Source organism: Mytilus galloprovincialis, chromosome 6 (genome assembly GCF_965363235.1).
Source record: "Mytilus galloprovincialis chromosome 6, xbMytGall1.hap1.1, whole genome shotgun sequence".
Taxonomy (NCBI): Eukaryota; Metazoa; Mollusca; class Bivalvia; order Mytilida; family Mytilidae; genus Mytilus; species Mytilus galloprovincialis.
Genome location: NC_134843.1, coordinates 68,587,564 through 68,600,446, shown reverse-complemented (window position 1 = coordinate 68,600,446; position 12,883 = coordinate 68,587,564). Strand labels below are relative to the sequence as shown.

Here is a 12,883-nt window from a genome sequence, read left to right as displayed (position 1 = left end):
AAAGAAACAGAAATACTGTAACGTTTCCGATTTTGATTCTGTTGTTAGGGATTTTAGTTATGACAATATTTAAGTTATGACGTCATATGCAATGTAAACAAAGAAATGCTATCACCAGGTAACATTTTTTTCATATCAAGGAATTATTAAAAATGAAATTGGTATTGCGTTCCTTCCTATTTTATACTAGACTGATAAATATATATTTTACTCAAAGTTTCACACAAACGAGACCGGAAAAAGAGAGATAATTGTAGATTTCTGCGCAGATGCGGGAAATTAAAACATGACATCCAAAAAATTGAACGATTTTGAGTTCATTAGTACAATGAAAATTTCGGGAAAATTTTCCCGATTTTTTTTTTTTTTTTTTAGTTGATTTTTCTACTGTTATTGGGGACCTCGTCCCCATAATATTTATTTCAGCGTTAATCAATCTTTTTAACTGGTGACGATTTAAGTCAAGTTGGTTTCCTGTAATTTCATTTTCTCACTTTAAAAACTTTTCCAGCCGTAGACGCTTAAAAATTATTTACTATAACTCCATTACCAAAATATCCACTACTAAAAAGAAGCTGTGCCTTTCTTGGTCGCGGGAAGCGGATGGTACATCACATAATTGTTGTCACTTCTATGGATAAAATATCATCTCTTTCTTTAAACAAGAGTGCACACGCTGAAATGTCTCGCCTTCTATACTAATCATTGATATTATGTTGATAGTCCTAAGTATAAAGCTAAGCTTTATTACGACTGTCACCTAAACTTAACATTCACCAAGATAACTAAACAAAGACCAATGAACCTTGAAAATGAGGTCAATGTCAAATGAACTATGCCAGGTAGACATGTACAGCTAACAATGCTTCTATACAACATATATAGTTGACCTATTACTTATAGTTTAAGAAAAATAGACCAAAACACAAAAACTTGACATTGTGCAATGAACCGTGAAAATGAGGTCACGGTCAAATAAAGCCTGCGCGACTGACATAAAGATCATACAATATTTCCATACACCAAATATAGTTGACCTATAGCATATAGTATTAGATAAAAAGACCAAAACTCAAAAACTTAACTTTGACCACTGAACCATGAAATTGTGGTCAAGGTCACATGACATCTGCCCGCTAGACATGTACACCTTAAAATCATTCCATACAACAAATATAGTAGACCTATTGCATATAGTATGAAAAAAACAGACCAAAACACAAAAATTTAACTATAACCACTGAACCATGAAAATGAGGTCAAGGTCAGATGACACCTGCCAGTTGGACATGTACACCTTACAGTTCTTCCATACACTGAATATACTAGCCCTATTGCTTATAGTATCTGAGATATGGACTTGACCACCAAAACTTAACCTTGTTCACTGATCCATGAAATGAGGTCGAGGTCAAGCGAAAACTGTCTGACAGACATGAGGACCTTGCAAGGTACGCACATATCAAATATAGTTATCCTATTACTTATAATAAGAGAGAATTTAACATTACAAAAAATCTGAACTTTTTTTTCAATTGGTCACTGAACCACGAAAATGAGATCAAGGACATTGGACATGTGACTGACGGAAACCTCGTAACATGAGGCATCTATATACAAAGTATGAAGCATCAAGGTCTTCTACCTTCTAAAATATAAAGCTTTTAAGAAGTTAGTTAACGCCGCCGCCGCCGCCGGATCACTATCCCTATGTCGAGCTTTCTGCAACAAAAGTTGCAGGCTCGACAACATCGGCAAATTGTTCTAGAAGGAAAGCGGCAAATTGTTCTAGAAGGAAAGCGGCAAATTGTTCTAGAAGGAAAGCGGCAAATTGTTCTAGAAGGAAAACGGAAAATTTTCCTGAGTATCTTAAACACTGGACTTCAGGAAAGTTTGAAGAGCCAACATGGCTTTATTTTATTGTGACGTTATATTTTACTCTTTTTCCCGGAAAATTAAGTAATTCCTAAATCTGCCATAGATTAGGAGAAATCTACCATAAATTTGACTTTGTTGACGTTTGTAACGTCATATTAGCCATAGATTAGGAATCAGCCATAGATTTGAAACCCGCCATAGATTTGCGACCTACATATATATTTCCGAACAAAATATGATAGACGGCTTTTTGTCAGTTGAAACATCACGGTAACAATTATGTGCTCCGACAGGTCAAGCATCTTTTGTTATGAATTGATCATCAGTTCGACTCATAATATGTACTTTGTTTATATGTTGTTTTGTGATTCTTTGTGACATATTTGTTTGTTATTTATAGTGGTTAAGATTATAACACAATGTCGACTGCTGTACCCCTATTTTTGACTTTTTTATCTATGATGTCTGTTTGTTTGTTTACACATCGTGTCAATATAATGAAATTTGATGTGACTGTTAGACAAGTGAGAAGTTTAGCTAGCTATTAAACCAGGTTTAATCCACCATTTTCTACATAAGAAAATGCGTTACCAAGTCAGGAATATGACGGACTTTATACCTTTGTTTGATGTGTTTGAGCTTTTCATTTTGCCATTTGATAAGGGACTTTCCGGTTTGAATTTTCCTCTGAGTTCAGTATTTTTGTGATTTTACTTTTTTCCTAGAGTTACTAACATGGATTGTTTTTGGTATTATATACTAGTAATATATACAAATTATCTATGTCGTTATGTTACAAGAGATAAAACCTTTACAAACAGTGAAAATGAAAAAAATCGAACCGATAAAGACTCATTGTCAAATCAAAAATGTTGTACAATCATTTGTAATGTTGTTCGCGTGTGTACCTTTTGTATTCGATTGATATTAGAATTTTATTGCATGGATGTAAAACAAATTGTCACCTTTAAGTATTTTTTGGGGAAAAACAAAATTTTGTTAAAATATTTCACCTGATAAAATGTGTACAGTTAAGTTCACATTGAGTAGAACTGAAATATCATTTTTGAATTGTTCGCTTATATGTTTAGTTTAATTTGTGCTTTGAAAAAGTCCTTTATAGTTTATTTGACAATCAATGAGAAACACATATAACACAATTATTTTATAATTTGTTTTAATAATAACGTAAATACTTGTTAAATTATTGTTAAAAAAAGGGACGAAAGATACCAAAGGGACAGTCAAACTCATAAATCTAAAACAAACTGACAACGCCATGGCTAAAAATGAAAAAGACAAACAAACAACAGCACACACGACACAACATAGAAAACTAAAGAATAAACAACACGAACCCCACCAAAAAACTAGGGGTGATCTCAGGTGCTCCGGAAGGGTAAGCAGATCCTGCTCCACATGCGGCACCCGTCGTGTGATAACAAATTAGTATAGGAATTTAACATGTTACTTTTAATAAATTAAAGATAAAGATATAATTGAAGAAAAACATAAGTATTGAAAAGTTAAAAAAATGAAATATATAGTTCATAAGGACATATCATTGCATATTTCTTAATTATTGATGATCAATGCGTTACAACTCGTAAAATCGTCACATTTAAGAGATAACTGTATTGCCTTTTACGATTGGTGTAGTGGAACTCATTAAAATGGTTATATTTGCAACAGTAGAATCAAGTTTTTACTTATGCAACGGTTTACAATATAATCCTGATATTTCCATTCTAATTCAAAATGTGAAAAAAACATTTGCATTTAAATCACTTAAAACAAACGCAAAAGTTAGCTTCCGATTATAAAATTAATTTACTAATACAATTTCGAATTGATGCACGATTTAGAATAAAATGATATTTGAATAGTGACTTTTCTGTTTACTTTTTAACATACAGCAAATTAAAATTAGTATAGGAATTTAACATGTCCGATTCTACTAGATTTAGTATTTTAAGTTTGTAAGATGTCAGTACCGAATCATAATCGATACAAAATTGTAGAATTTGAATTATCTGTTCGCTTATTTTATAAGACTGTGTGAAATTTTATAGTATTATAATAACTTAAAGAGAAATAAAATATTTGAAAACGTACACCGCAGATTTTCAAGTTAAACTAGATAAACAGTATAGCTTCTCAATATTTATTCATTATATGATAAACCTGATATTAATTTACATATACACACATAAAAAATATGAATACCACATGATACCAACTCGGCATGCACCAGTACCATTTATTCATATTCCACACAATACCAATCCAACTTTGCAGTCTCACTATCAAGTGTTCACATCTCTACGAAATTGAAAGTACTATATTTTCATATCAAACAATTGTTGTTACGGTAATTGGCTAGACTGATTTTCCTGCCTGATCTTGGTGAATAACAGGTTATCTGAGATAAATGGTTATACCTTCCAAATCGTCTGATCGCTTCCATTGCATAATTTTTATAGCGTAAGAAGTCACAATTACAATTCAATGGATTACCTGTTAAGTCAACAATAATCGGCACAGAACCAGTGAGATAGTCCGGCATGTTCAGTGGAATGGTTGTAACAAGATTATTCGAAAGATCAGCCACCAGCGGTTGCGATCGCGTGTTCATCCTTGTAAAGGGTGCTCCCAAGAAATCAAACTTTGAGATTTTATTTTTAGACATATCTAATAATGTAAGTTGTGGGAAAGATTTCCTCCAATCAATTAACTCTTGAGGAACTCTCCTGTATCCATTGTCAGCAATAAGAAAAGTTTGAAGTTCTGGGTATTCGGAATAAGCAGTCATCAGTCGTAAATACAATTTACTGCGAGTTCTGCTAAGACTTTGATCAATATAATTTAGCTCGGAATAATTGCATCTATACCTTTTTTGCTTCGACTTTTTAATCAACTCATCGGCCGATGACATTAAAAGCGCTTCATGTCTTTTACTCAAACGTTGATCGTTTATATTTGGGAACATATACGATATATTGCGTCTAACTGCGCTCCGTAAAGTTTGTTGTCCACAGTCGTATTCCTGAGTTACTGGTTTGTATATAATATCAAATATACTATCTAGATTAGAAACAATGACGATATTATCCAAAGATAAATCTTGTAGCTCATCTTTCAGCCTTGTTGGGGTATTAAACTCCGAAGCATATCCTTCTAGTGTACATCCTTCAATAGTGAGTTTAACCAGTCCATTAGCTTTCATTGGCCATGGAATGTAAACTCGTCCATTCGAACTACAGGTTATATCTAAGGAAACTTTGACTGCATTACCAAGCCCAGATGTCCATTGTCTGAAGTCAATAAAATTTAAGCGAGTGTCTACATACATTTTACATTCTCTAACGTCATTAGATCTGTTCACCGGACAGTTCCTATTAAAGTAACCCCGAGACTGACATATGACTGTTAATATCAGATTGATTCCTACTACTAATCCAAAAATATGTCTGAACAACATTTTCTCAGTTTCAATATAAAACTACGAACGTTAACTTTAGCTGTATTTATATTTACTAGAACATTTCCTACGTCATTAATTTCAAAAGGTAGGCTTACCTTCGGGCATAATATGAAATAATGACTGAACATGTAGTGTGGTTCGTATGAATGAATTGTGGTTTCAGGATAACCATACGAATATTATTTATGTTTTTTGTCATCAGGTGAAAGGGCATTTTTTCTTGAATGTTCTCAGACAAATATTGCAAAAAACAAATATCTATTCGAAATTCAAGTAGGGAAACGAAAGAATAACAATTGATAAACTATCGTTAAATTATTCTCAAACACCCATTTAATGGAACTATCCATGAGAACACATAGATGTGGTGTGTCCTTCACGATTAATTTGTATGTGCAAATTTCATCCTATTCATCTACAATATGTCTAAGCGTTCATCAGTTGGAAATGTTTGATTATTAAAAAGAAATAACATACATTGTGTCATGATGGTAAAAAAACCGCTTACACACTCATATATATAGGATAGTTAATTTACATTTTAGGAGCTACACAATTTTAATTAATAAATTTTATTTTTTAAGGAATGGATAGAAGTTTTAACCATTTGAGAAATGGACCGGACTCGAACTCGAAATTTAATATATACCAAATTGCACATACATTGTATGTGATTAATTACATACAAAGAGGTGTTTATGACTTTTTATATTTTTGACACATGTCGTAATTTGCCGTAAACAATGACTGATCGCCACTAGGTGCATCAACAACATCTCTTCTTACCTACAAGAAAACAAAATGTCCCAACCTTTTACCTCAACGATGTCACAAAACAAAAGTACAAATGATTTCACAGGCCATTACAAACATCCTTCACCTCGGTTTCGCTAATCAGCATATTAAATGTAGGGGAATACCTTAAAACGAATTGTGTCAACAATGTATGTCATTCAATATACGACTATTGCGGTTAGAGTTGAATGATTTGTAAATAACCTTTTCTTCCTTCGTAAATATTACAGCATTTGATGACCAATGCACTAAAAGGAACTTACATATAACAAAAAAAAAAAACCAAGTACTTAATATACATGGAAAACAATAGATTTTGTTATCTAATCGTTTGATGTGTTTCAGCTTTTGATTCTGCCATTTGATTAGGGACTTTATTTTTGAATTTCTTCAGAGTTCAGGATTTGTGTGATTTTACTTTTTTGATACCATAGAAAATAAATTTTTACGAGATAGTAACACAAACCATATAAAAAGGAAATAGCATTAGCTCATTATACAGTCATGAACGTTTTACACATGTTTACACCCTACAATATGTCGAGCTGTAAATCCCCTTGAGTATTCATTATTTATAAGTTATCTATCTAATCATGGAAATTTTTGAGAAAAAACAGGAACAAATTTGCGATAGCATGGCTTCGACATGATATAATTGTTTTACTTAATGTAGATAACAATATCAGGCAAAACATTTAAATAATTATTAGTTATAATTATTATTGTTAATAGAAATGAATAGGGAACCCCAAACTTTCGATAATATAGAACTTTTGGTAAGTTCGTTCTCACTAAAAGTTCAACTAGAGATTTTTTTTTCAATTATTGGTTTTTGCAAAATAGTAACCGTACAAAATCATCAATTTTACATCATTGTGGTCAAATTGTTTCCGATAGTTAGTATTTTACTAAAATCTAAGATGTTAAGAAGTGTCACCCGTCAATTATTGATTGGAATGAGTGTTGTAACATTATCCGCGACTACCCCCGTACTTACTTCAAAAAATGGGTTAAACGAGAAAAAACTGACAGAAAATTCTTAGATTCTTTTTTAATTCAGTAATGAACATAGATTCGTATTAAATATTTTAAGATTATTTCACTTCTAACAACAACCCCAATAGCCATTGTTGTTTTCTTCTGGCTGCTAATGCGTAATAATCTCATGGATACTAGGATTAAATTTTGTATTTATGCCAGATGCTCGTTTCGTCTGCAGAAGACTCACCAGTGACGCTCGAATCTAAAAAGTTAAATGTGCCAAATAAAATACGAGGTTGAAGAACATTGAAGACCACAAATCCTAACGCTGTGCCAAATACAGCTAGAGTAATCTATTCCTGAGGTAGAAAAAGAGCTCTCTTCGTGTAGCTCATGTTCAAGCATTATCTTTCTTAAGTCATACATTTATAAAATTCACTATAACGGAAATGAGCAAATATGCTTCATAAAAGATGTTCAGGTTTAATAGTATTTGTTCATTATGAAAACATTATACATCGTGTAAATAAAAACTGAATTACTATGTACTGAGGCTAACGTTATTAAGCTAGCCGTGTATTGACAAACTTAGTACTATTGTTAAGTTACAGATGCTGATTTATTATTAAATTATATTTTAGGTATTTCACACTTCCTTCTGTTGCAATATCTTTAAAAGAAAAAAAGCAGTGTAAACAGATATATTTGAATTTTGGGATCATTTTAAACAGCAATGGATAAATACGTTGTTTGGTAACGAATTGAATACAAAAAGTTCGATGGTCTAAAATATCTTCCAATGTTATTGGCAATTTGTAACGAATCTTCATTAAATCACTTAAAAGTGTTGTTCTGATTCATTTGGTTTCCTGATAGCCAAAAAGCAACCAAAATATGTCTACCTTCGATTGTTTATCGTGTTAACCAGTTAAGTTGTGGCAGATACATTACCATGTTGTCAAAATAGATGATAATAACGTTAAATCAAATGCCTTCTGTAGAGACAGTGCCATTATCTCTACAAGTAAAAGGTCATAATAAAAAAAAAAAAACTGTTCAGGGGTTTGCAGATCGCCGCAAAGCGAATAAGATAATCTTGGTCAATCAATATATAAGTATAAAGTTCTGGTCAAATTTGACCAAGAGGTTCAATAGTTAGACATAGCTGCCCTTACAGCATATTGAACTATTCGTCTATGTCAGGAGACTTCCTATGGTATTGTAGAACTTAACGTTTTAAACACAATGAAGTAAGAATATCTGTTAAGGTAATTTCTTACAATGACCACCAAGTTTCCATTGACTCCACGATAACCAGACAATGGATGTTTGATTTTAACTTTAAGGGCATCTCAACTTGACATAGAAATAATTCTAAAACGATGAATCAGAATAATACAGGTGAAAGGAGAACACAATAAGGGTAATATAAAAATAAACAAAATATTTCACTTGAAACTAAAGATTGTGCAACACGAATCCAATAAAACACCGGGTGATGAACTTTTTTTATCGGAATTAAAGACACACACGAATTGGAGCAGTCGTATTGCTCACGGTAAGTTAAAAGTTTGGAGATGTCTTTATTAAGGAAAAGAACGGAATGATTTTTACGACAAGTTGAACATAACAGTAATCATATGTGACACAAATATTCTAAAACGATCTAACAAATTATGATGGTGGCCGTAAAACTTTCGAAAAAAAATGTCGGATTAAAGTTTACGAGCTACGGAACTGTAGCACTTATTGGCTAAATTGAACTTTTGCGGACCAAAGAGCTAATGATAAAATAAGGAGTATTCATCTGAAGTTCATGTTGCACTTATTTTTAATGCATTTATTGTTTATCGCTCCTGTATTGCTTGTCAATACTTTTGAATATACATTTCCTTGACACTATCATCTAAGTATTTCCTTGACACTATTATCTAAGTATTTCCTTGACACTATTATCTAACTATTTCCTTCTGAATATGTCTCCGCTGTTTCGTTTTACCAATTTGAATATTGTCTTGTTGTTACTTAACTAAGGCAGCACAATCGAAATTACCGATTTACATTGAAATTGACATGTCCGGAATAAACTTGAACTTGAACTGCTTTGTTTTTAACGGGCCGACTTTGCCTTATCAGATCGACAGTTTTAAATGACTTTTTTCCTTTTTTGCAATGTGTAATTTGAAAACAAGTTGGAACGATTTCAATACATCTTTCATCCACATACTATGGTTTTGTTTTATTACTTTCATATTCGATTTTGTATCACTTAACAATATCTTATGTGGAATGATACATTTTCTAGCTTTTTAATCGACACCATTTGTTTGTAACGTCAAAGTTGAAAGCCATGACCTTTTGAATACGTTCTCACCAAGTTATACATGATTGTTAAACTATTATTGCATTCAACATATTCAATTTACAATCAAATAAGGATAAATTACTATCATTAAGTAATCCATTACAAATAAAAATCATCATTAATAAAAAGATTATAAAATGCAATGTCCCGCGCTTAGTCCACAAAAAAAAAAACATAATACAAAGTTTAAAAAGCCAAATTAAGTACGAAGTTGAAAAGTACCAGAAATTTAGAAAGGCTTTGCCAGATACAGCTGAGGTAATCACTTCCTGTGGTGGAAAATCATGATATTTTCGAAAAATTCTAAATTTTGAACAATACAACACCTTATTAATATGATACACGTCGGTCGTCAGCTCCTATTTTCTATACTTCAAAACCATCATGTAATATTTCTGACGTTTGTGCGAAATATTTATCAACAGGGTAAGTGTGAGATGTCGCTGTAAGCTCTTAAATAAGGAATAAGTTGGGAAATGTGTATCCAATATAAAGGTGAAGTTTGTATATTGCTGCTAAGATGAATGGAAATATGATTTCAAAATTAAAGTCGTCTAGTTCTCTGGTATTAAGATGACTGCTTATGCCAATTGCTGTTACAAGTCCTTACATAAGCCGGAAGAAGCCGTGTCTGTTGTTTTCTAAATTTCTAGGTCTGGGTGATATATTGATGGAACCCAATCATAGAGTTTCGATTTTTTATGGAAAGAAACATTATCAATATATCTGTATGACCGATATATCCGGTCTGGCTTCTTTGATCTCCTTTCTTTGACAAGTATCTGAAGAAATTAGTGCCTGATAATGAAGAGGTGAGCTAAGAAATCATTTGGCGTAAAATCCAAATCAATCAATTGAATTAATAAGATTTATATGTATATGTAAAGTTAAAACCATAAGACACTCCATTAGAAAGTGTGGAAAAAAGTGTCAAGAATTTTGTTTTTATACAATATTGTCAAAATTTGCTCATCTTAGTAAATGTTTGGAATCGGAAATATTAAGCATATCTAAATCCAAATATTTATTTACATAGAAGGTGTTATTTTTATAGCAAAACATTTTGGTAAACAATTTTTTTTATGATTGCATGTTTCCTATATTTATGGGTAATTACAAAAGTTAATAATTATCTTAATAAATTCTATGAGTTTTTTCTCTCATAGAAACGATTGAATGACATATTAATTTCATCACAACAACAACATGACGTCATGAATCACTGTTTTTATTTTATTTTTTTAACCCCATTTATAAAACAAAAGTCAATTAACGCTTCAGTTTAATCATATTTTTAAGTAAACAAATAATCCGGTTATTGCCCTTAGAATTCCTTTGTCCTTGCTGAAATAGCAAATATCCAATCAACGATGTTGATGGGGTTTCCTTATACTAGTTTGAACTTAACAAAAAAAGAATGGTCTGAAACAGCGCAAATCAATAAATCTTACAACGAAAGAAGAAAACGCTCTATAAAGGATATTTTACAAGATGATGATATAGTTATACGGCCAGAAGATAAAGGATCAGGAAAAGTAGTTATCAAAAAAGAAGAATATTTTAAGAAATTAGAAGAGGACATAACAAACAATGATATTTATTGTGAGACAGAGCAAAACACGACACATCAAATTACAAAAAAGGTAAAATCGTTAGTAAATAAAATGAAAAAAGAGGGATTAATTTCTGGGGAAATGAAAACTTATTTGATATCAAAACATCCACATCCAGCAAAATTAAAAGGCAACCTAAAAATCCACAAACAGAACAAACCATACAGAACAATAGTTAATGGGATAGGGACTGCCACTGAAAAAATTGCAGAAATAGCAGAAAAGGAACTAGACTACTATGTTATCAACTCACCAAGTTATATTAGAGATACTACCGATTTTTTAGATAAACTTTCAAAAGTAAAACAGCCAATACAAAAAACAGCATATTGTTTTGTTTCGATGTAATAAAATTATACCCATATATTCTTAGAGAAGAAGGAATAAAAGCATGTAAAAAAGCTCTTGACACCAGAAAAAATAAAGAAATACCAACCAATGATATCCTAGAAATGATACAATTAGTTTTAGAGGGGAATAACTTCAGATTGATTGACAGAGATTTTCTGCAAAATGAAGGTGTGACTATAGGGTCAAAACTAGGGAAAATGTTTGCATGTACTTATATGCGACAATGGGACAAAGCACTGGGAAAATTCAAAAAGAAACCATTGTTTTATAAACGCTTCATTGATGATGGTTTTGGAATCTGGACTCATGGTGAACACAACCTTAAAAAATTTATAAACTTTGCAAACTCAATAAATGACAAAAAAAAAGGTGGAACTTAGGTACAACAGCAATCAGATTGAATTCTTAGATACACTTGTGAAAATAAAAAATGATAAATTAACGACAGACCTTTATACAAAGCCAACTGATTAACATATATATGTTCACAGCAAATCATGCCATCCAAAAAATTGGTTAGCATTACGATTAAGAAGAATTTGTGAAAATGAAGATGACTATCAAAAACATAGACAAGAACTATACAGCTGCAAAAAAGAGGCTACAATGGAAAATTTATTGAAAACCAACTGAAAAGAGCAGACAACTTAAATAGAAAAGAGTTATTACAGAGAAAAAATTATATTAAAAAACATCAGAACGCATACCTCTTGTTGTAACCTTTACCGATTTTCTACCTGATATTCATGACATTGTGAAAAAAAAAGAATTAATATTTTACATAACTGTAACTTGATGAAAGAAATATTTCCAATCCACAACTGGTAGTTTATCGAAGAGATAGAAACTTAGCAGACATAATTGTACATGGAAAACAAAATAAGATCACCAAAAAAAAAGTACCGACTACAGCAGCAAAAACAAATGTAAAGAAGAATGTGAAGTTTGTGATATTGAAAGAAATGAACAAAAGATTATACTCGGAGATAAAACATTCAACCTCAAAAAGAACATTCATGGATGTCAACTAGTGAACCTTAGTTATGGACTTCACTGTGGAAAATGTAACCAGGTGTACAGTTAAGAAATTAGTAATGTTTTACAGTAAAACAAGCGGATTGTAACAACGATAACAGCCTTCTTAGTTAGTGTGATCAAATAAAACGTACGTATATCATGACAGTTTTTAGTATTTCGGAAACAAATTTTCGTTGCTGTAGACAGTATTTTAAATCCAACATTCTTATGTTCTGAAAACCTAATTTAGTTCTTAAAACAATCGTCAATTGACAAGTCAATTTAATAAATTATAAGACAAACTGATCATGCAAGAAAACAAATCGAGGAACATCAAGTTCAGTTTACCCTCGTTTTGCCTAATAAGACCCCAGCCATAAATAAAGACAACAGTTGTAT

The 12,883-nt window shown here is 31.6% G+C and overlaps 1 protein-coding gene across 1 annotated transcript; it reads right to left on the bottom strand.

Moving 5' to 3' along the window:
- Positions 1 to 4,026: 4,026 nt before the first annotated feature.
- Positions 4,027 to 5,394, bottom strand: LOC143080173 (uncharacterized). The gene has a single exon (XM_076255898.1). The coding sequence runs from the start codon at positions 5,357 to 5,359 to the stop codon at positions 4,226 to 4,228; it is 1,134 nt and encodes a 377-aa protein (XP_076112013.1). The 5' UTR covers positions 5,360 to 5,394; the 3' UTR covers positions 4,027 to 4,225.
- Positions 5,395 to 12,883: the final 7,489 nt, after the last annotated feature.